The sequence below is a fragment of the Theobroma cacao genome, chromosome 7 (assembly GCF_053813885.1).
Source record: "Theobroma cacao isolate CCN51 chromosome 7, ASM5381388v1, whole genome shotgun sequence".
NCBI lineage: Eukaryota > Viridiplantae > Streptophyta > Magnoliopsida > Malvales > Malvaceae > Theobroma > Theobroma cacao.
This window is the reverse complement of record NC_142645.1, coordinates 4,701,769-4,724,811: the sequence shown is the minus strand read 5'-3', so window position 1 is coordinate 4,724,811 and position 23,043 is coordinate 4,701,769. Positions and strand designations below refer to the sequence as shown.

The 23,043-nt window shown below is 31.4% G+C and overlaps 2 protein-coding genes across 3 annotated transcripts; one reads left to right on the top strand and one right to left on the bottom strand.

The window, feature by feature from the left end:
* The first annotated feature begins 4,838 nt into the window (after nt 1–4,838).
* LOC18593869 (putative 2' cyclic ADP-D-ribose synthase BdTIR) lies at nt 4,839–5,911 on the top strand. Its single transcript, XM_007021272.3, has 2 exons — nt 4,839–5,434; nt 5,553–5,911. Exons 1-2 carry the CDS (start codon nt 4,923–4,925, stop codon nt 5,665–5,667), a joined length of 627 nt encoding a protein of 208 aa, XP_007021334.3. The 5' UTR covers nt 4,839–4,922; the 3' UTR covers nt 5,668–5,911.
* A 10,844-nt stretch (nt 5,912–16,755) lies between these two features.
* LOC18593867 (beta-glucosidase 18-like) lies at nt 16,756–21,175 on the bottom strand. 2 transcript variants are annotated; one of them, XM_018125027.2, is made up of 12 exons: nt 20,951–21,175; nt 20,788–20,854; nt 20,637–20,695; nt 20,464–20,539; nt 20,309–20,383; nt 20,127–20,214; nt 19,784–20,036; nt 19,582–19,697; nt 18,119–18,371; nt 17,887–17,989; nt 17,497–17,599; nt 16,756–17,249 (listed from the first exon to the last, which is right to left on the bottom strand). In XM_018125027.2, exons 1-12 carry the CDS (start codon nt 21,125–21,127, stop codon nt 16,967–16,969), a joined length of 1,653 nt encoding a protein of 550 aa, XP_017980516.2. In that variant the 5' UTR covers nt 21,128–21,175; the 3' UTR covers nt 16,756–16,966. The 2 variants fall into 2 exon arrangements, with proteins under 2 accessions (XP_017980516.2, XP_088664243.1); XM_088808117.1 differs by having other exon boundaries at nt 20,464–20,535; nt 20,788–21,174.
* Nucleotides 21,176–23,043: the final 1,868 nt, after the last annotated feature.

Sequence of the window (23,043 nt, the reverse complement as noted above, 5' to 3'; positions counted from 1 at the left end):
AGAAAGAGTGAGATGGTGGGCAAAGAATAATCACTCTCACTCTTCCTTGTTCCAGGATTGCCAACCACAAAAACTACAGCAGCTTTCATCCCTGACAAGCAAGTACTGCAAGGCACTCACTTCCATACCATACACATACTCCTTCATGTTCACTCAGTCGGATGGATTTCTCTTGGAACTGAATCATGCACCAATTAGCATGAATCTAATATATTTGTAAATGAACCTAATCTGGGTTTATAATTGTTACCCCAAATTATGAAATTATGCCAGGATGTGGGGGCCTTCTGCAATCAAAATCACCTCCAAATTAGCCAGGACCCCAAAGTTTGATTGTTGGTTCAAATATAGCTTTCATTGAATATGTGCTATTAATTGTATAATTATAAAAGATTTCTACCCTACCCAACTTCAATTAGGAGGGTCCTAATGATTGTTTCTCATCAACAACCTTGCTACTCACTTCCCACATTGTACTTTGTAATTAGTTCTGGTGCAACCAAAGTTTCCACAGAGGATGAGGCAATTATTTATTCAAGTTCCATTATTTCTGGGCCATTGTAAAGAGCTGTTTGCACAAGTTGTCAAATGGTACCTAACAAGATATATCAATTGCTTTTGTCTCACCTTTGGCATCATATCAATGTTTATCAGTTAATAATTATAAGGTATTTGGAACTTTGGGTTTTTGCTATTTTGGTTCTTAGGATCCAAACTCCAAACCATATGATCAAAATTCATGGTTTTTAATTTATTATTGATTCAAAAAGTATCGAAAAGAATCTATATGAACATAAAGAGTAATGCGGAATGATTATTGTTGGTTTCTTTTTCTTATCTTGAAATAGAGGCAAAGGTGCAAAAGACATGAATATGCTGGTGCAAGAGGCCAGGGAAATTTGGATTCATGAGGTTCAGAAAAACAAGCAAAGAAAAAGCTGCCTTCATATACTTTACCATTGTGATAATAAGGTTAGTATGAGCAAATGTTGCTTCAGTCATGTGGGGTTGATGGGAAGCTTATCATAAAAAACAACCATTTATCTTTCCTTAGCTGGATATATTATGACATTTTGTCCATGATGATGACCAAGTACCTATCTGAGTAGGAAACTGTATTTGGTCTATTTGACCCATTTTCCTCCCTTCAATTAATTTTCATTGAGACTTTGAGATGAAATTGCAACCACCACCAACATTACCAAGCAAGTAAAGTCTCTCCTCCCTAATGCAAGCAGCCAAAAGAGTCATACATGATCTCATAATAAATGCAATTTCTAGTTAACATCTCAATTACTTGATAGAACTTGTTTTCCTTCCTAACTTAACAAAATAGATCATAATTTGGCTTTTATCCTCAATACCTTTAGCTTAATCATAATGAAATTAGTTGAAAAACTTTAATTTGAAAGGTATAATTAAGCTTTCGATAAACTCATATGATAAGTTATTTTCAAGTTCAAATGTTACATCTTTAAATATAAGTACGAAAATCGTCATCAAATATATATATATATATATAATATACGTTAAAATTATTTTATTGTTATTAACTCTTTGATCATAACAAGTATGAAGTTAAGAACATGCTGCTAGCTGGTAAGTCAATACTCATATATAGTTGACAATTCCAAATTAAACTAAGGTGGCATCATTCTTTTGTCAAACCTTGATCTATCTTTCTATACATGTGATCAGTGAGGCTGCAACTTATTAGATATATAAACTTGCTTTGGTCCACTCATTAATGCAAAAATAAGTAGTGGTTCATCACTCTTTAGTAATTTAGATATGAAAGTCAAATTAAGCAACTTATTCATTCTACAAATGCAATTTTTCATACCCATAAAGTACTAAGAATTCCTTGTCTAAGGTTAAAAAAGTTCAATTTTCACTAATTAAATTGTAAGAATGTGATAATAATAATTTATAATTTATATTAAAAAATATTATTCGTCTCATTGTCTTTATCTTAACACTTCTATTTCTCAACGCGACTATACTTGATTTACTTATAAATTGATAAATTTTACTTTCAAATTTATCTAATATCTAAGACAAAAGTATCGAGACAAATAACACGAGTTTTTTAAAATTTTATTTGGAAAAAGAGTGATGCTTTGCCTATGCACTATATAACCAAGTGGTAAGTCCAGCCCAGTTTTGACTTCAATGGTCCAATCACATGGGCTATGGGGCTAGCTGGAGTATATTTTATATGACAACAGCCTTTTACTTTGATAGAGACCCATCACTACTTTGAGGCCCAGAAACTATCCTCAATTTTAACAAAATTATTACAAATCTCCGATCTCGAAACTTTATCTTTAAAAGAGATGTAGATTTAAACTAATTTTATAACAAATTTTATTTATCAATTTATTTATTAGATGTTATATTGAATGTAAATAGAGTTTGCGATGTACGTTAATTAAGTACTATTTAATTGTGTCGGTAATTTCTGTTTTTGTAGTTGAGATGAATAACAACGTATAAGATGGATAAAAATCAAATTATTTATCAAAGTTACGATAGACAACTGTTGACGACAAAAAAAATAATAATTAAATGATGAATCAAAATGGGTTTGATAAGATATCATCATAGTACAAAATTAAATTAAATTATTAAAATTCAACGCGTAATTACAAAGGCAGTATGCTGACTCTGGTAGGTGGTTTTCCATGTTCATGACAATGGCTTTGAAAGTGACAGAGATGCCTTAGGGACAACATGTTTGGAGCTGTCTGCTTCTATATCCCTTGAAGAAGCTTTCAATCTTGCACGTGGTCGAATGTCTGCTTGTTCTTGCTTCTTCCAATGTTGAATGTCGAGGAAATAGCTTTGGGCTTACTTGATTGGCCGTAGGTTTTGGTACTTGGTTCTCTCATGCCTTCTTAGTTACTTCCTTGGAGAAATTAGAGTTCGAATTGTTGAATTCTTCATTAAATTTGCTCCTTCAGCTGACATGATATCATAAAATATTATTATTTTTACTTTCGGTTAAAATGTCATGTAATAATACTATATGAATGATTGAACGTAACTTTTTCAAGATTCAAGAAAAAAAATTTATGGTAAATTTTTATAGGGAAATATGTTAAGAAAAGAGAAATTCAAATCTTACTCTTTAAGTAAGAAAATTATGTACTAACTAATGAATTAAATGTTCAAATGTAAAATTTATCGTGTAGTTTGAAATTTTTATAGGAAAATATGTTAGAAAAAGAGAAATTCAAACCTTACTCTTTAAGTAAGGAAATTATGTACTAACTAATGAACTAAATGTTCAAATGCAAAATTTATCGTGTAGTTTGATTCCATATATAATTGTTATAGGTTGTTATCAGGTTCTTATATGCATATATGCACAGGAGGGGTTGTGATGTTCCTTTATTCCACCTATGATACTTTAACAATTTTAATATTGATTTAATCATTTCAAATGAAGAACTTCACAAAATTTTAACTAATAAATTCAATCCAAATCGACTACAAAAATATTCATTAATAAAAGGATTAAATTACAGTGTAATTAATGAATCTACTAGGATTTTGTTTATGCAAAATAATAAAAACTTTGATAAGACAAGTGTAATATTTAAACAATTTTTGCTCCCAATTGACAAGTAATTTCTAGCTTTGCGCCTCAAAACATAGTAAAAGCATAAGTATTACTTAATCAATGAGAGTCATTTGACTCCAAAAAATAAATATAGAAGTATACTTTGCCTTTGGAATATAAAATATGACTAACCTATGGCCTTCTTTCACGAGTATTGTGTTACATGATCCGTGTGTGGTGTACAAGATACTCCATTGATAAATAAAATTAGGAGATGACAAAGAAAGGAAAATTATAATTTTCCTGAGAGAAAAAACATTTGAACTTAACCCTTTGAATAAAGGTTAGATAAAAGAGAGGAAACGAGAGGGAAACTCACCATTATAAATATTCAAACTACATATTCTGTTGTTAAAAGTATATTCGTTTAAATGAAAATATTTGATTAATACGTATAAGTAAATTTCGACGTACTTATTTACATAGAATTTACAATTTAAATAAACAAAAAAAAAAAAAGTTTTGCAGTCAAATGAAGGCCAAGCCTTGAAATGGTTGAGCCCTATAATTTTCCTTCCTATCCAATTCCAATCCTCCCCCAATTCTTTTCCTTCCATTTTCCGTCCCTTTTACTAATTCTTCAGCTGGTCGGTGCATGTCAAAAGAACACCTCAACCCAAATCTTGGAACAGTATACTTTGTGAGAAGCTACCACATACTTTGCCACTAAGAAATTCCTCTCCTCTAATGGCCGTGAAGAAAGACTAATTAATTAACAAAGGTGTTCTTTCATGCTACTTTTTGTTTTTCTGATCAAACAGTCAAAGCAGACAAGCACTATACTATGTATTTTTCATGTCTTTCCTTTGCCCCTGTTATTGTTTCTTTTTAAAATATGGTAAAGAAAGTAGAATCGTGTCGTCAAAATTTCCCTTGGGTATATGCCTAAAGCACCCATGTACATCAAAGGGAGAGGAGAGATTCAATGTAACTTGTTTGAAGGGTCCATGAAATTTTCCCAGATTTTCCAAAGGGGCGCATTGGATTTGGTCAAGGTTTGTGTTTCCTTTCCATGCCCCTCTTGTCAAAATCAAATACTTGTCGTCTCTTGTCGTTCAAGCTTTCAATTCAACTATAGGAGTAAAAAAAGCTTTGTAAACGAAGATTCTAAATCCACACTAGGAGAAAACAGTTTAGGCCAAATCATTCTATCAGAGACTTCCTATATATAGCCTTAGAAACCCAACATTCTTGAGGTACAAGCCATCGAAAAAGAAAAGAAAAGCAAAGCAAAAGAAGAAGAAAAAAGGGTTAATAGCGAAATATATAATTAGGGCTTTTCCTTCTTTGAGACACCATGCAGATGCAACGCTACTCATCAGCCGCCATCGTGAACTTCCAGCGCAACTCTCTTGCTCGCCTAACAGCAACGAGTAAGATGGCGAATAGGGTCGTGACAAATAAAGATTGTGATGTTTTCATTAACCATAGAGGCATTGACACCAAGAGGACTATAGCTACCTTACTCTACGATCACCTCTCGCGGCTAAACCTAAAACCTTTCTTGGACAACAAAAACATGAAACCCGGTGATAAGTTGTTCGACAACATCGATAACGCGATAAGGAATTGTAAGGTTGGCGTGACTGTGTTCTCACCCAACTACTGCAAGTCCTACTTCTGCCTCCATGAATTGGCTCTTATCATGGAGTCCAAGAAGAAGGTCATCCCAATCTTCTGTGACATTAAACCTTCACAACTTCGTGTTGTGAACGATGGAAATGTCCCTGCCAAGGATCTCCAGAGGTTCAAATTGGCTGTTGAGGAGGCCCAAAGCACCGTAGGGCTCACGTTCGACTCTTTAAAAGGGTAAGATGAATCATTCTTTCATTAGCTATATATTCAACTTCATTTGCTTTCATATGTATAAACTTGTGGAAAGTCTTCTTGTTTCCTAACTTTTCATTTTTCCCTCAATGCTATGCAGGAATTTATCTGATGTGGTGACCAGTGCTTCAGACTTTGTCATCGAAAGCTTGATTGAGATGGAGAATGAAAAACAGATGGTTAAGAGCTCGAGGGCTTCTCCAATAACCCTTTGAGACTCAAAGTTAATTATGCTGCTGTCATCAAACTGTTGACTTCTTTTCTTTTGCATTACATTCAATTCCTGTTAATAAGCCTAATGATTCTTTCCTTTGTTAATCTTTTAATTGTACACTTTGTAACTGAAGCAAAAAAAAAAGGTAACATAATTACTTTTAAATCTTTGGTTCATTGTATAATTATACTCATAATAAGATTTCAAGTTAATGAATTTATATATTCTTATGTTCAATATTCAAAGATTGGTTTCATGACCATTCTAAGTCAAGTACATTAAGTGGTTTCAAATTCTTGTTTCTTTGGTTTTGGCTTTTATATATGATTGAGAATTTGACATTTGCTTTCTCACTAACAGATGAGAGCAATAGAAATTGACAGGGTTTACACTCTGGAAATTAATTACTCTAAATCCAGCTTTTACTGAAGCTTGATTCTACTGATCTAGGCTAAGACTACCATCAGTTCTTTCAGGACTTGTTACTTAATGCCTCTAACTTGATTTAGTACAATTAATTAAACATGTCACATCACATACCCCTTCACTCTTATTGGATTGTTTTGCTAACTAGATCGCTACTCATTTTTATAATTTCTTGGCTTGGTGCAAAGGACCAGAGTTGCTTGAATGCATTCTACATGAGTGCTTTCTTTAGTATATTTTAGTCCTAATTTATTCTAATTTTTGTAATCCTTATCTAAAATATACTTATCTTAATTAATTTTACTCTTGATATATTTACATTTACCATTTCTATAAAAGTCTTTTATTAGCTCATCTTAATTGTTCATCAAGTGAAATTTACATGTAATGAAAGATACAATGAGACGGATGAAAGGAATGAGTAAAATGAAATGTATTAGATAATTCGATTTATTGTAATTCTCGTTGTCTATCATTGAGACAAATGCTCAATCTAGTTTTAAGTTATAATTAGAGATAAGATTAAATTATTGAAGAACGTTATTATAATTTTTTACGAGAGAGAAACGATATTTAAATGTAATTTAATTTAAAAGAAAAAAAATCGTAAAATGGCTTCATGGTCTATAAATCTTAGCAAACTTTTTTACTCCAATAAGGCATAATTGATCCAATTCCGAATCCTAAACCCCTCACTGCATGTGCCATGCACAATCTTGAATTAAAATGAAATAAAGTCTCAACCATATAAGGAAAACTTTTGTTTTGGCTACAAAAAAATTGATATATAAACTGTTAATTTATTCATTTCATGATAATTTTTTTTTTTTAGAAAACACCATCGACAGTCAGAGTAATTAATCAATTTAATTTCAAACACAAATACTTATGTTATATGTATTCACTTTTTTTAAAAAATATAAATATTCATCGATGAAAAACATAACGAAATGTACATGCTTGATGTGAATTATCAAATCTCGAATACAAATTGCAACTTAAGTTATTAAGTCAAGAACATATCTGCTTGGATCTCACGCATTTACAAGAAAAAGTTATACTATGCATTGTGCTTGTTATTATAAACTAATAATATGAACTGACAATACGGTCCAAATGTAATAAGTATATACTCAGTTTAAATAGTTAAAGGAAGAAAAACCCATCATGTTGACCAGCTCCATTAAAGTTATAAAACGTGCAATTTGTGCCTTTTGCAATGTCAGGACTCTCAGCCTCTTGGCCCTTTCCATCCCCAGCCGCCTTAAGAGAAGTAATACACAAGAATTATTAAAGAAAATAAAGAAACTTGGGCTTTCGGGAAAGGAAGAAAAAGGCTAAACCTGAGTCAACTATGGCGTGGGTACCAAGTTAACAACGCTTATCAGATGCTTAACAACAGTACTAACATGGGAAAACTTGGTAGCTTGAGCTGTCAAGTCTCTTTTACACTCTAGTCAAATCTTTGTAGTAGTAGTACAAAATTGTTAGTCATTACATGTAACTTCTTGCCAAAGGAAATAAAACAGCAAAAAGGGTTGCCCTTTGTTCATGTTCTACATGAACCTGAAGCAAAACCTGAGACGGATAATGAACCTTTGTTACTAGTATCAGTAGAGGAAGGAAGAGGTGGAGTGAGGAAGAGAAGTAGAGGAATTGATCGAAGGTATTTCTCTCAGAATCCGATGAACCGCGTACCCCATTGCTTCAATCATCTCCGCTGCATACCTTATCATCACTGGCCTCAAAAACAATGCCCACAACCCTGCTACTGCCATCGCTACTACTGCTCCCAAGCTCATCATTGCTAACTATAATTCTTTTTAAGCATTTCCGCTACTATTTAGTGCTTGGTCAAGGACTTACATTCTTGATGATTTGAGGCTTTTGTCAAGAGCGCAGCAAGGGCTGTTGGGTTTAGAAATATGTTCAGCTATCATGTAGCAATTACCTACCGTTCTTAACTACTAGTCAGGAAAGGAAATTGGTGGGTGGGGGGTGGAGTTGGTAGGTGTGACTAGTGAGGGAATTAGTTTTATTTAGATTCCTGATATCTGAACCTGAAAATGATTTCCTGGGCCTTGATTTAGAGAGCTTGGAAACATGCAAATTCAGTCTGGGACAGCATATATACGAGTACTTTCAAATTGTAATCTACCTTAAGACCTACCAAATAACAAATATTACCATTAACAACTGAAATGCAGTTGCTGAACCTTGGCTTGATCATGACAGTGTTAGTTAGGCTCATGGAACCCCACCTAACTTTTGCATTTATCTGTAGCCTAGGCAGGCCTGAAATTTGTTGGGTTGATCAGCTGCCAAAATTTATGAAGGTTTTTTGGGACAGTTTTCTGTCGCATATATAATAGAGTTGTAGGAAAAGATTGCAAAATTGTTAGGTCTTCATAGCCAAATCAAAAATGAATTTTGAATTGATTGTTGAGCCAGTGACATAGCTGATTCATGCTGCTTTTACTCAAAATAAATTAAGAGAAGATTATAAAGAATAACCTTCCTTGATAAGGGTATTTCAAAAATAACTATAAAAATAAATTTAATTGTTTTTAATCATATTTAATCATGATTTGATAAAAATACTTATAAAACTATTTTAAATAAATTAATTCATTCATCACAATTTCTCCCTATTTGTGCTTCTAATTTCTCTCTCTCACCATCCCACTCTTTCTAATTTTATCGATTTCTCTCTTCGAAATTCATTTGCTATGCTCTCAATTTCTTTTTCTCGTGCTTTGAGATTTCTCTTTTCTGCGCTTTTAAGACACCAAGCGATGATTTTGATGTGTTTGGGTGGGTGACTATTTGGAGAATTTGATTTTTAGATATTTTGGATAAAATTAAAATAGTAGAATTAATCGTAGATGTTTGAAATAGCTTTTAATTGGATCAATTCAAGATCTAGATACTAACAAACTCAAAATTTTAAAATTTATAAACCTAAGTTTTAAAAAAAAAATTTAATTTTTAGTCAAAATAGGTGTTTTAGATAAAAAAATTTATATTTTGATTTATAAAAACATGTTAGAAACACTTTAATCTGTGTCAAATTATCAAAAAAATAAAAAAGAATGAAGAGAGTTGAGAGGACTTGAAGTTTTAGTTCGCAAGTAACAACAACATTTTAAACATTAAAGTGTAATAAAATGTTTTTGAATATGATGTGTAACAATAATATTTTTTTAACATGACGTGTAACGATAATATTTTTATTTTAACATGACGAATAACAATCTTATTTAATCATAGCGTATAACATGTTTTTGTGTATGACGTGTAATAATAATATTTTTTTCAATATGACGTATAACAACCTAATTATAATGTGTAACATGTTTTTGTATATGACATGTAACTACTTAATTATTTTAAAAAAAAAAGAAATACAAGATTATGGATATATGCTCCTCTTAGAATAGCTTGAGTTACAGCATGACACCAGCAGGCAATGATTACAGAAAGGATGACAACAAGATTATTATCTAAGCAATTTGTAACACTTGAAAATCAGTCCATAGGGGCTTCATCCAAATCACACAGTAGTGCACTTGCATACCAGGTTATTATTTATTTTACATAATAATTATACCATCAGAGAGTCTGGCAGTTGAAACCGCTTCACTCTTTATTCTCAGCAGAGTTAAAAAGGGTTTTTTCATTCGAGATTAGTTTCTCCAGCCTCCATGATGCTTCTATGATGCGCTCTCTTTGCCCAAAAGCACTGATTCTGATGTACTCTGCACCACCAGGACCAAAGCCAGATCCGGGTACTGTTATTATATGAGTCTTCTCAAGAATTTCTGCAAATACATTCCACGATTTTAAACCCGAAAAATGCACCCAAACATACGCTGCATTTACACCACCATAAGCCTTCAGACCAAGAGAGGCAAAAGTGTTCACTAATATCTTCGTGTTCTCCTTGTACTAGGCAATAACTGAACATGTAATTATCTAATTATGACTTGTAATATATTTTTGTATATAATGTATAACAATAATTATTTTTTAACATGGTGTGTAATAACCTAATTATGGTATGTAATAAAAATATTTTTTTCAACATAACGTATAACAACCTAACTATGACATATAATATGTTTTTGTACATGATGTGTAATATTATAGTGTGTAATTTTAGTAAGAGTAATTTTATCTAACTTAACTAAAAATAGTTAAAATTATAAAAAAAATTATTTTTAAAAAACTTTTTATCTTTAAGGGTTATTTATAAAAATATCTCAATAATTAATAACAAATATTGCAAGTCATCTTATTGCTTTGAGGCAAAAGCAGCAACTTAGCTCTGGAACTTGATTTATTGACCTCTTGCAGCAAATCCTGCAGTTGGTCAAATCAGCAACATACCATTCTCAGTTTTTTCCCTTAATATATCCAACAATAGTCTCCATGCCTCTAATTGGAAAACCCAAATTTTGTTATGTAAAAGGGTAACGAAAGATGGTGTTGGAGAGGGGGGTCATTTCCTGAAATTATGCAACGTTTGGAGCATTCCTAACATCATTATTCCAAAGTGGTATGGTTTTCTTTGTCTGGCTTACCCAAAAAAAAAGTGGTACATGGTTTCTGACAGGAATGGTCTAATGGACCATTACGTTTCCAGAATCCATGCTTCATTAGCTGTTGTTTTCCATTAAAACTGAAGCACAATCAAGTGGACCCCTTTGACATACACAAAATATATTCTTAAAAAAATGAAACAAAAATTCAAAGTTTGATTAGAGGAAAGCAAAAAAGAATAAGAGTGGGGTGAGGGGGGAGAGTTAAAACTTTTGAATCTCTATATTCATGAACATGTGAATCTTGATATGTTGTCCTCACTCTAAGGGCATGCTTGGTTGGGGGGGGGAATGGAATAGCCATTCTTTTTTTATTTTCATTCTTGAGATAAAGGTGCATTTGATTCAATAGAATGACTATTCTGAAGAATAGTCATTCTAAGAGAAGCCTGAATAGCCATTACCAAGGCCCCATTAGTAATGGCTATTTCAAATTGTTGAAAATAGGAAAAAAAGTTGATTAAACAAATATATCTTTTTACAATTTAAAAAATTACTTTATAAAAAAATACTAAACTTATTTTTCTCTCTCTCTTCCTCACTCCTTCTCTCTTTAAAGCACTAAGAGAAACAAAATGTTTACTTCTTTTTTCAAAAACGGAAATGAAAATATTTAAATATTATTTAACTATAATAAATATTATTTAATTATAGTAAAAGTTATTTTAATTTTATTATTCATAATATTTTTATCTTTTAACAAAATAAATTTTTTAATTTTAATAAAAAGTATTTATTTCTAATCATAGTTTTTTTTGTTTTTTAATTAAAAAATTTTTAAATTTTAATGAAAGGTATTTTTATCATTTACCCATTATTCCTTAGCCATTTTCAAAATTATTCTTGTCTACCAAATAATAAAATAAATAATAATAGTAATTTTTATTCTATTCCAACTTCATGAATCAATCTACATAATAATTATTCTTCTTTTATTATATTCTCTTAAAATAATTATTTTATTTTTATTTTTTATTTTTTTTCAGTGAACTAAGCATGCTATAAAAATTACAATGGTGTTTTTGCATCTAGTGATACGAATAGATGTGAATGAAAGGTTTACAAGAGTTTTTTCTGTCATTTCTTTTGATTAATTAAATAATCACATATGAAAGTAAACTGCTTTACTTGCAAGTCCACAGAAATTTTTTTTTTTACGAAATGCTTTTGTTACTATATTTTATCATATAATCAACCCCACCGACATGCAATGATGTGATGCTGCTTTTCTGACAGTTTCCAATGAATGTGTCAAATGATATACGGATCTTGAAGGGTCAAATAAGTCACAGTAATTTTGGCAATTGAAGATGGAATTAAGCTCTCCTGGTAAGAACTAATTAATAAGGGGTTTAAGTGTCACGAGTCATAATTTAATTTTATAAAATTTTAAATTTTAAAAATAAAATTTAAGTATATTTATAAATTATGAATTTATATTCTCAATTCAAGAAACATATTTGATAGATAACGAAAAATCCAAATTTAGATACTCAAATTTCATTTTATCTCTTATTAATATGAAATCCGTAACATTAAGACACTCTTATTTTTTCTATACAACCACCTTGTTTTGTCTGTATTAACATTAAGAATTTGGGCCAAACCAAGTGCGTCTATCCATCAACAGCCCACTCCCATCTCCTTCTCATTTTTCTTTTTATATTTTTTAGGTCAAAATACTCACCAAGTTCATACACTCATATATTTTGTTCAATTTAATTTTTATATTCAAAATCGAAATAATTTAAGCTATTGATTTTAAAAATTACTTCAATTTAATTTTTCTTTTAACGACATCCAATTTTATCGTTAAAAATGATGATGTCAGCACTAATAGCATATTTTGATGATGTAGCACCGGACGTAATGATGTGGTAGTGCCACATAGCGTTAATATGATGACATGGTAATGCAAACGTGGCACTGATATGCTAACAACCTAATCATGATATATAATATGTTTTTGTATATGGCGTGTAACAACTTAATTATGACGTGTAACATGTTTTTGTACATGATGTGTAACAACAATATTTTTTTTCAACATAACGTGTAACAATCTAATCATGGCGTGTAATATATTTTTGTATATGGTGTGTAATAATAATATTTTTTTTCAACATGACGTGTAACAACTTAACTATGACGTGTAATATATTTTTGTGTATTTTTTTTAACTTGACGTGTAATAATCTAATTATGGTTTGAAATATAATTTTGTAGATAACGTATAACATCATGATGTGTAATATCATTAATGATAATTTTATTTAATTTGATTAAAAATAATTAAAATAATAAAAAATATTATTTTAAAAACTTTTTATTTTTATCATTAAGGGTTATTTTTAAAAATATTTCAATAATTAACAACAAATATAACAAGTCACCTTATTGCTTTGAGGCGAAGCAGCAACTTAGCTATGGAACTTGATTTATTTGACCTCTTGCAGCAAATCCTGCAGTTGGTCAAATCAGCAACATACCATTCTCAGTTTTTTCCCTTAATATATCCAACAATAGTCCCCATGCCTCTAATTGGAAAACCCAAATTTTGTTATGTAAAAGGGTAACGAAAGATGGTGTTGGAGAGGGGGGTCATTTCCTGAAATTATGCAACGTTTGGAGCATTCCTAACATCATTATTCCAAAGTGGTATGGTTTTCTTTGTCTGGCTTACCCAAAAAAAAAGTGGTACATGGTTTCTGACAGGAATGGTCTAATGGACCATTATGTTTCCAGAATCCATGCTTCATTAGCTGTTGTTTTCCATTAAAACTGAAGCACAATCAAGTGCACGCCTTTGACATACACAAAATATATTCTTAAAAAAATGAAAAAGAAATTCAAAGTTTGATTAGAGGAAAGCAAGAAAGAATAAGAGTGGGGTGAGGGGGGAGAGTTAAAACTTTTGAATCTCTACAGTCATGAACATGTGAATCTTGATATGTTGTTCTTACTTTAAAAGTTACAGTGCTGTTTTTGCATGTAGTGATATGAATAGATGTGAATGAAAGGTTTACAAGAGTTTTTTTTTTTTTTTTTGTCATTTCTTTTGATTAATTAAATAATCACATATAAAAGTAAACTGCTTTACTTGTAAGTCTACAAAAAAATTATTTTTTATGAAATGCTTCTGTTACTATATTTTATCATATAATCAACCCCACCCACATGCAATGCTGCTTTTCTGACAGTTTCCAATGAATGTGTCAAATGAATAGAGATCTTGAAGGGTCAAATACGTCACAGTAATTCTGGTAATTGAAGATGGAATTAAGCTCTCCGGGTAAGATCTAACTAATAAGGGGTTTAAGTGTCACGAGTCAGAATTTAAATTTAATTTTATATAATTTTAAATTTTAAAAATAAAATTTAAGTATATTTATAAATTACGAATTTATATTCTCAATTCAAAAAACATACTTGATAGATAATGAAAAATCCAAATTTATATACTCAAATTTTATTTTATCTCTTATTAATATGAAATCCATAACATTAAAACCTTCTTGTTTTTCTTATACAACCACCTTGTTTCGGCTGTATTAGCATTAGGAATTTGGGCCAAACCAAGTGCGTCTATCCATCAACAGCCCACTCCCATCTCCTTATCATTTTTTTAGGTCAAAATACTTATCAAGTCCATACACTCATGCATTTTGTTCAATTTAATCTCTATATTTAAAATCCAAGTAATTTAGTCTATTGATTTTGAAAATTATTTCAATTTAATTCTCCTCTTAACGACATCCAATTTTACCATTAAAAAGAATGGCGTTAGCACTAATAATATATTTTGATGACATGGCATCAGACGTGATGACGTGATAGTGCCATATAACATTAATATGATTATGTGGTAATGCAAATGTGGCATTGATGTGCTAACATGTCATAAAAAATTTTTTCAAAAAAATTTTTGTGCCACATCATAGGGATTAAATTGAACAAAATTAAAATGTTAAGAGACTAAATTAAGAAATATATTTAAAAAATGTAAATTTTTAAGTAAATGATATATGTACTTATTAATAAGCTAAATATTTAATTGTAAAAGATTTATGGTATTACAAAATATATATAAATATTTTCTTACTTGATTATTTGATTTTAGAATATGTACATTAATTTATCTTTTTTGTATAAAATAAGTTTAAATTCTCTTTTTATAAAAACATTTCAAAAAAATTTAATACTTAGTCAAATTTAGATGAATAACTGGTATTATGTTAAAATAAAATAATATAAAAAGATTAAATAAATTCTTTTTTCTTTCTATTTATAATAAGATAAAAATTTGAAATTTATCTTATTTAATTTTTAACTTAAACTGAACTCAAATCAGCAAAATATGTTGAATTTTTTATAACTTTCACAATTTACAAATACTTATTCTTTTGAAATTATTCAAACCTTATCCAATTTACTTTTTATTTAAATTTATTCAAAGTTTTTATAAAATAATTTTATTTAAGTTCAAATACCATAATCAATTTCTACTAAATTTAAATTTAAATTATTAATTTGAATCTACAAAAAATTGTAAATACAAAATAAAATTATACAAATATTTACAATTATAGTTAACTCTATCAACCATAAATGTAGTTTTTAATCTAAAAAATTTTAATTTAAAAAATATAACTTGAAATATTAAACAAAATAAAATAATAAAAAATAAATAAAAATTTAAAAGAGAATGGTAGCTCAAATTCTATGGGTTTTTTTTTTTTTTTTTATAGTTAGGAAAAAGAGATTCAAACCTTGCTCTTTAGGAGAGATTATGCACTAACGGATGCAACTCAAATTCTATGGTTATAAATTTGTAATAAGAGATTTGTCATATCTAAATTAAGTAAGTTAGAATGAAGAATTTTTTTTATAATTATTGCTAACTCCATATATCTCTTTTTTATTTTTTTTATAAGCAATGACTTCAACACTGACGTCATCCTTTTAATGGTAAAATTGAATACCCTTAGGAAGAAGGATTAAATTGAAATGATTTCTAAAATTAAGAGGTTAAATTATTTTGATTTTGAGTACAGGGACTAAATTGAATAAAATGGTAGGTATTTTAACCATTTTTGTTAACACCAACGATGTCGTTTGACTAAGTCTTGTACATCATTTTCTGCCCCTTGTTTCCCTCACAAAAGCCGCCAGGCCTGAACCTCATTTTCTGCCCTGCCCTTCCCCTCACGGCCAGCTCGCTCTAGTTCCTAACTCCTCGCCGCCGACGGTAGTACTGTTCTCGCTGTCGGTGGTTCTTTCTGGCTTTCTCCCTTTCATCCTTTTCTTTTTCTCTTCTTGTTTCACTGTTTCTTTTGTTCTATTTCTCTTTCACTTTCATTTTTGTTTTCGCTTGCTGCCGTCGCCGGTGGCGCCAGTTTTGTCGCCAGTGATGTTTTTCCTCCCTCCTCTTTTCTTTTCCAAAAATTCTCTTCCTAAAACCGGTCAGAAAACCCAACAACGGGTCCAACGGAAACCCTTATTACCCTGGAACCGGTTTTCGTGCAAAACCTCGAACCGGATTAGGAACTTTAGGAAACCCCTTTCTCTCAACCCTCTCTCCCTTCCTCGGTCCCCGGCGCGGTCGCCTTCGTCGGCCTAGGCCATTCCGACGGCGGCTTTCTCTTTCTTTCCCTTTTCCTCTTTTCTTCTTTTCTTCTCTTTTCCCTTCCTTCTGCCGCCAATTTCCTCCCTTTCTAAAAAAGCCTAGCCACCGTTCTTCTTCTAAGGGTACAACTCTCTCTCTCCCCAAGAAAAAACATATTTTTTTTCTTTTTTCTCTCTCTAATAATCCATTAAATAAGTTCATTTTAATTCAATAATTCTCATTTAATTTTTAGTTTTGTTTGTAATTCTTTATGCATTCATGTTTCTTTCCTCTGCAATAAATTATCTGCGAAAAAAATAATCTTTTTGCTGAATTGATTTTTAATGTGTTATATTTGATTTGGGTGTTCTTAATTCTTCCAAAAGGGGTTAGATTTAGTTTGAATGGGTCATCACAAATGGCTCAAATCCTGCATTCATGCATTTGTTTGATCAAATTATTTGATCATCTGCAAGGCAATTTCGCCCATGAAAGAGGAACTGCTCTTGTTTAATCAGCTTAAACGAGCATGTAAATAACGTTAGGACATATATAAACATCAAGTTTTTATGCACCATCATCTACTTTATCATACAGGTGCAACCTTCAAAGCATGAAGGGGCAAAACTAGGATGTCAACAACATAAGGATGATGAAATCTACTGGTATCATCGCATTTCTGTTGCTTTAGCTTCTGTTCTGGTAATTACGATATTTTTGCTTTTCGGAGAACGTTTAGAACCCTCTTTTCTGTTCTTGAACCCATCCTTGTTGCTTCCGTGGCTTCTGTTAGAGAGAAAATCTTCATACCATTTAGCAGAAAGCTTCGGAGTCCTCTTCAGGGTTTGACGATCAACATAGTAAACTCCAAATGTTACACTGTAACCTCCTGTCCATTCGAAGTTATCCATCAAGCTCCATACAAAGTATCCGCGCACATCGGCACCATTCCTATCAAAATAAGAACCCAGTCTTAGGTAAACAGAGCTGCAATTTTTTGTGTTTGAGACATAAATGAAGAGTGAAGATCATGTTGTCTTTTATTGTGTTCCAATGCGTTAGAAAAGAAAGAAACAAGTTCCAGCAGCTACTAACCACTTGAGTGCATAAGTTATGAACCGAAAGAAATTGTTGCTTATCAGTAGTATATTCAAGTAAACAAGATCCAAGGTGAGGAAAGGAAGACAAATTCACTTACCTTATTGCTCTCGCCAAAGCAGCAAGGTAGCTTCTATGGAACTTGATTCGGTTGACATCATGCAGCAAATCTGGCACTTGTTCAGTCTGTGGTGGAGAATATCCTGTAAGAGTGTAAGTTTGTCACAGTAAGTTTTCTAATTACAGAACAGAATCCAAATGATGATCAAGAAGCAGTTGTCAAGTTACAGAACAGAATCCCTATAATTTCCTTAAGCCAACATTTGACCTGGAACATTACTTTTACCAGTTTAAATACTATCTATCAGCTTTTCCATGATTGGTATGCCTACTACTGTCAAGGCTGTACTCAGTTGCATGGATTGGGAGCTTTAAAAATGGATTCACAGACTTCAATTCCCATATATAGAAATATAGCTCTGCAGCTTACCATTCTCTGTTACATATATGGGCATGTTATTGTATCGTTTCGAAACATAATCAACAATCTTCTCCATGCCCCTTGGAACAACATAAAATCTTTCAACACCGGTCTGCCAGAAACAGCAAAGTGATCTTGTAATAAACTGAGAGAAGGGGAAGGGGGACTGGAACACCTAATTAAATCTGGAAAGTACAAAGTCTAATGCAAGAGAAATTAGAAATGAATGAAAAGGAATTACTGGTTCTCCGATTAGAATGCCATCTCTTTCTCCAGTTGTGTACGCAAAACCTCTGATGAAATGGTCTCCACCTAAGGCGCAATGAGAATGGATGCAGTCCTTGGCATATAATGTTGAATAATGATTAATGCCAATAAAATCAATACTGCCTTTCACATACTCGGTTTCTTCTGGAGAAAACCTTGGCAGTTCACTCCCATGGTATTGGCGCATTTCAGGAGGGTAATCTCCAAACACTAAAGGATCTATTGCCCTGCTTAGTGATTGCTAATTCATGTTAATCTTGAAGAGCATATCTTTACCGCAATGTTGCTGATTAGAGGTAACAACCTTGTTCAACATATAACACTTCTAGAATGGATAGCATCTTTTCTCTTGAATAAAAAAATTGAAAGTAAAAAAAAGCAAGCATTTGTCATGATATATAAATAGTTAAGAAAAGTCATAGTGTCATTGGTTCACATTGCCAACTCAGAAAACATAATTGTTAGGTGGAGGAAGGTTCATGTTGATATACCTACGATTCAGTCCATTTTTTATTGATGTGGAATCCGTGAGGTTCTACTCCAATCAATTGTGCAACATCCTCATTGCACTAGTTCTCCATAGAGGAAAGGGGACCCTTGCACTTGTATCTCTCATAAGAGTCCTACATTGGTAATGATTTGAGTCTGTTTTGATATTACTTCTCATGGATTCTCATTTTTAATCTAAAAGACATGCTTGTTAAGTAGAATAAGATTTGTGTTTATTTATCCAATATTTACTCTATTTCTTACTGATGTGGACTCCATGACATATAGAACTATGTTGCAATTAATATCAACGTTAGGTCCTGATTTCTCAGTCTCCACATTGTGATCACTGATTTCTCTTTTTGGATACACAACTGACTTGTTTCTGACTGGCCTAATGGCCGATATATATTTACTGTTGCAAGGCAACGTTAAACAGACCTCATTTGAGAATTCAATAACAGTTAAGGCCTACAGTAAGGGAAGGAGATCGGGGATGTCACAAATTTTAATCTTTTTCTTTTACTTATCTTCATCTGTATGTGAGTCTTGTACTCTCATAATGATTCTATTTGCAGATCAATGGTTTGCCAGATTTTGTTATCTGCTGTGGTTCACTAATTACATAAAGCAAATGTGTAGTTCAAGTCCAGAGGACTTGGTTTGCTTTGGTTCACACAGATTGTGTGTATCCTATTCCTTCAGCCCCACCAGCCATTAATTTCTTTGAATTTTAGAAGGCTTGATGGTGATGCTGAAGCGTGAAAAGGAGGCTATGTTGCACATCAAATGGTCATAGCAAATGAATGCTCATCTAACTTATAAACTTTTGTCGAGTCTATCATCAAATAAGACTCATACCAATCTTAAGTCCTGTCATTAATATTGCTGCTTGAATGTATAGAAAAGGAAGCAAAACAACTTTGTGCTTTGATTTAGATCACTCACCAGCCAACTGTAAAAGCCAGAGCTCTTTTCACAGCTTGAAGATCAGCTTCTCCATCTCTTAATGGTTCATACATATGTGAATGTGCAATTAATCCTAGAGAACCACCTTGTTCTGGCTGCACCAGCATCAAATTTGGGGTAAGAGAAATGTCCTCAAGGAAACTTCAAGCTAGAAAATAAGTTCAGAATGTCATTCTGTAACCTGAAACTGTTCTCGGTATAGCTTAACAGCCTTGGCATGTGACAGTAACATGTTGTGCAGAACGACAAGAGGCTCTATGTCAGAATTGCCAACAGAACAATTTCCAAAAGGAGCAGAACAACGAGCCGGTGGATAAAGTCCCCTGATATAGGCCATATCTGCAAACAGGTTTGCCTCATTGATAGTTACCCAGTACTTAACTCTATCACCAAAGTTCTTGAAACAAGTTTCAGCAACGAGAACAAAATCCTCCCTACAAAAGCACTGGAATCAGGCAACGTAACAACATGACTGCTTTTTGGCCCAAAAATATAGAATTGCTTTGAATGAGAGGAGAAATTACTGCATCAGAGGACTGAGCCAAGACCCATATCTGTCCTCCAGTTCTTGTGGGTGATCATGATGGAAAATTGTCACAAATGGTTCAATTCCTGCTTTCATGCATTTGTTTAATCAATTATATCATTGACAAGAAACAATTTTCCTCCAAAACTTTTTGCTTCCCCAAGTTTCTGAACCCCTTACCCCTGATCAAGAGGTTGTCTATGATATTGTTATAAAACTTGATTCCACTTGGATTGACTTCACCAAACCTTCCTCCTGTTCCACCACTGAAGGATTTTAAAATTGTTATAATCTAGACATAACCTAGTAAAGATTCTGGTTACTGACGGACATACTGGGTAGAATTCTGGCCCATGAAATTGAAAACCGATATGAATTTACTCCAAGAGAACGAGCCATCTCAATATCTTCCTGGTATGATACATAAACAAAGCAACAGTCGATACTTTTTTCTTCTTGTCCGAAAGATTGAAAGTAAGAAAGATGAACTGTCAAGCAAAAAACATACCAAAAACAGATGGTAATCATCATCTGCAACATCTCCATTCTCATTATTCTTAATGTTTCCTGAAAAAGTTAATTGATCAAGTAGTTAAGCTTTACACATATGTTCATACAAGTTTGACTATGGGATATATATATCAGCATTTCCTGTTTACCTGGGACATGACTGAAAGCATCCCAGTTGCTGAGGCCTTTACCATCATCAAGGTATCCTCCTTCAACCTATCACATGAAAACCAGAACTGAAAAACCAAAGATGAAAACAAACTATTACAGCAAAAGCAAGAAAGAAAAGAAAGAAAGAGCTATAGCAGATGCCTGATATGAAGATATAGCTGTGCCAAAGAGAAAATTGTCTGGGAATTGAGATCTTTTAACATCTTGGCTTTCAATGTCGAAATCTTTACCATCAGAACTAGCAGAAAGAAGCAGATGCACAACAAAGAAAAACAACCATGGGAGCTGAATTATGGTACTAACAGGCATCTTACTCATACAACACAACACAAAGATATTGTAGCAAAGTAGGGGATGATAATAAAAATTAATAACATGATTCCTTCCAAATATTGATACACAAGTGGGCCCTGCATGTACCAAGTTGTTAATAATTAAATCCTAGGAGACAATTGGAAGTTGGAAGAAAGGGACTTAATTCATTACTAAATATATTTTATACCACTAATTATTCTTGTTACTGTATTGACCATTAAATTTCTTGAAATTCATTTCCAAAATTAATTTTTTTAGATACAATGACACTGACTCATGTATAAACCAAATGATTCAATATTTTTCAATCCAATTAAAAATTTTAAAGTAAATTCAAATTTAATTGTACTTATACTTTTCTTATAAAAACATACCTAAATTAAAATATTAAATTTCCTTCCTCCAATTTAAGGACAATTAAAGAGTATGAAAAGGATAGTGCTTCCTCTTTATGGAAGACCCAAACACAAAGAATAAATTACAGGCATAATGCTAAAAAACAAAATCTTAAACTATTTAAGAAAATTCAAATGAGCTTTCATTCTTTTATTTGAGTTTAATCAAGCTTTTATACTTTTATTTTGAATCAAATAAGTCCTTATAACTAAGGATTGACTAATTACTATTAGTTAAAATGCCGTTTATCATTTTAATCATATGGTGTTGATGTAGTGGGTGAAAAATACTACATGGTCATGTTTTCGTGCTAAATTAGTATGTCATGTTATCATCAATTTTAATTTATCGGTATGCTACATTATCATCAATTATGATATGTTAGCATGCCACATCAGTACCATATGATATAAAATGATAAATGACATTTTGACTAAATTAATCACTAATCATAAGCGTTTATTTGACTAAAAATAAAAATATAAGAGCTTATTTAGCTCTAAATAAAAATATATGAACTTAATTGAATGTAATAAAAGTATAAAACTTATTTTAATTTTCCAAATAATTTAAAGATTTCTTTTAAATATTATGCCTAAATTATATAAACCCATTGGTGGGTCATAATATGTTGGAATAATTGAATTGCCAAATCTGTCAAACAAATGCTGCTTATGGGCCAATGAACTTCATGGCCCTACAAAAATTCAATTAGAATTGTGGGTAGTAATGAAGTTTTTCCTTTTTTGGGCCGAAGATTAGAGAAGATTTTTTTTCCCTTTAAATATCAATTTAATATGTATTAAGAATATATTAAAAAATAATGAAGAAAAGTTCGATTCATAATTATTAAAGTATAATCTTTTTTTTTTTTTATAAAGGATCAATGCTATAATTATATTATTAGTAAAAAATTCAGCTTAATTTCATCTATTTAAATAAGTCTGCGGACACATGAATTAGTACTTTATGCAAATTATATATTTAAGTATTTAATTATAACATACCTAATACATATACCTAAATTGACATGTCATAATTAAAAATATTACAAATTTCCAAAAAGTATTGGGTAAACAATGTGATTGAATAAGAAAAAAAGCATGATAAAATATTAAAATAAAAGTTTGCATCAAGTGAAAAAATTGTTCCAATTTTGCACCATTACAATTTCTTGATGGAAGAAAAAGCATATTGTTCGTAACTTTTATTTATTAAATTATTATCCTATAATATCACATCGATAGAGTTTTTAAATTCCATCAATGAAATTAAAAGATTACTATTAAAAAATTTAATATGATAAATTAAAAAAAAGTGTGATCATATTTTAATATTCATGAATGGAGTTTAGAACTCCGGCAATATATATATATAGAATAATTGTAACGATCAATTTTTACTGTTGTTATCGACGAATAGATTGTATAGACATGCCTACACAACCCGACTAACCGTATAAACATTTTGTGTTATCTATATATTCCTTCCCTTATATCCTCCTTACTACTCCAATTGATTTC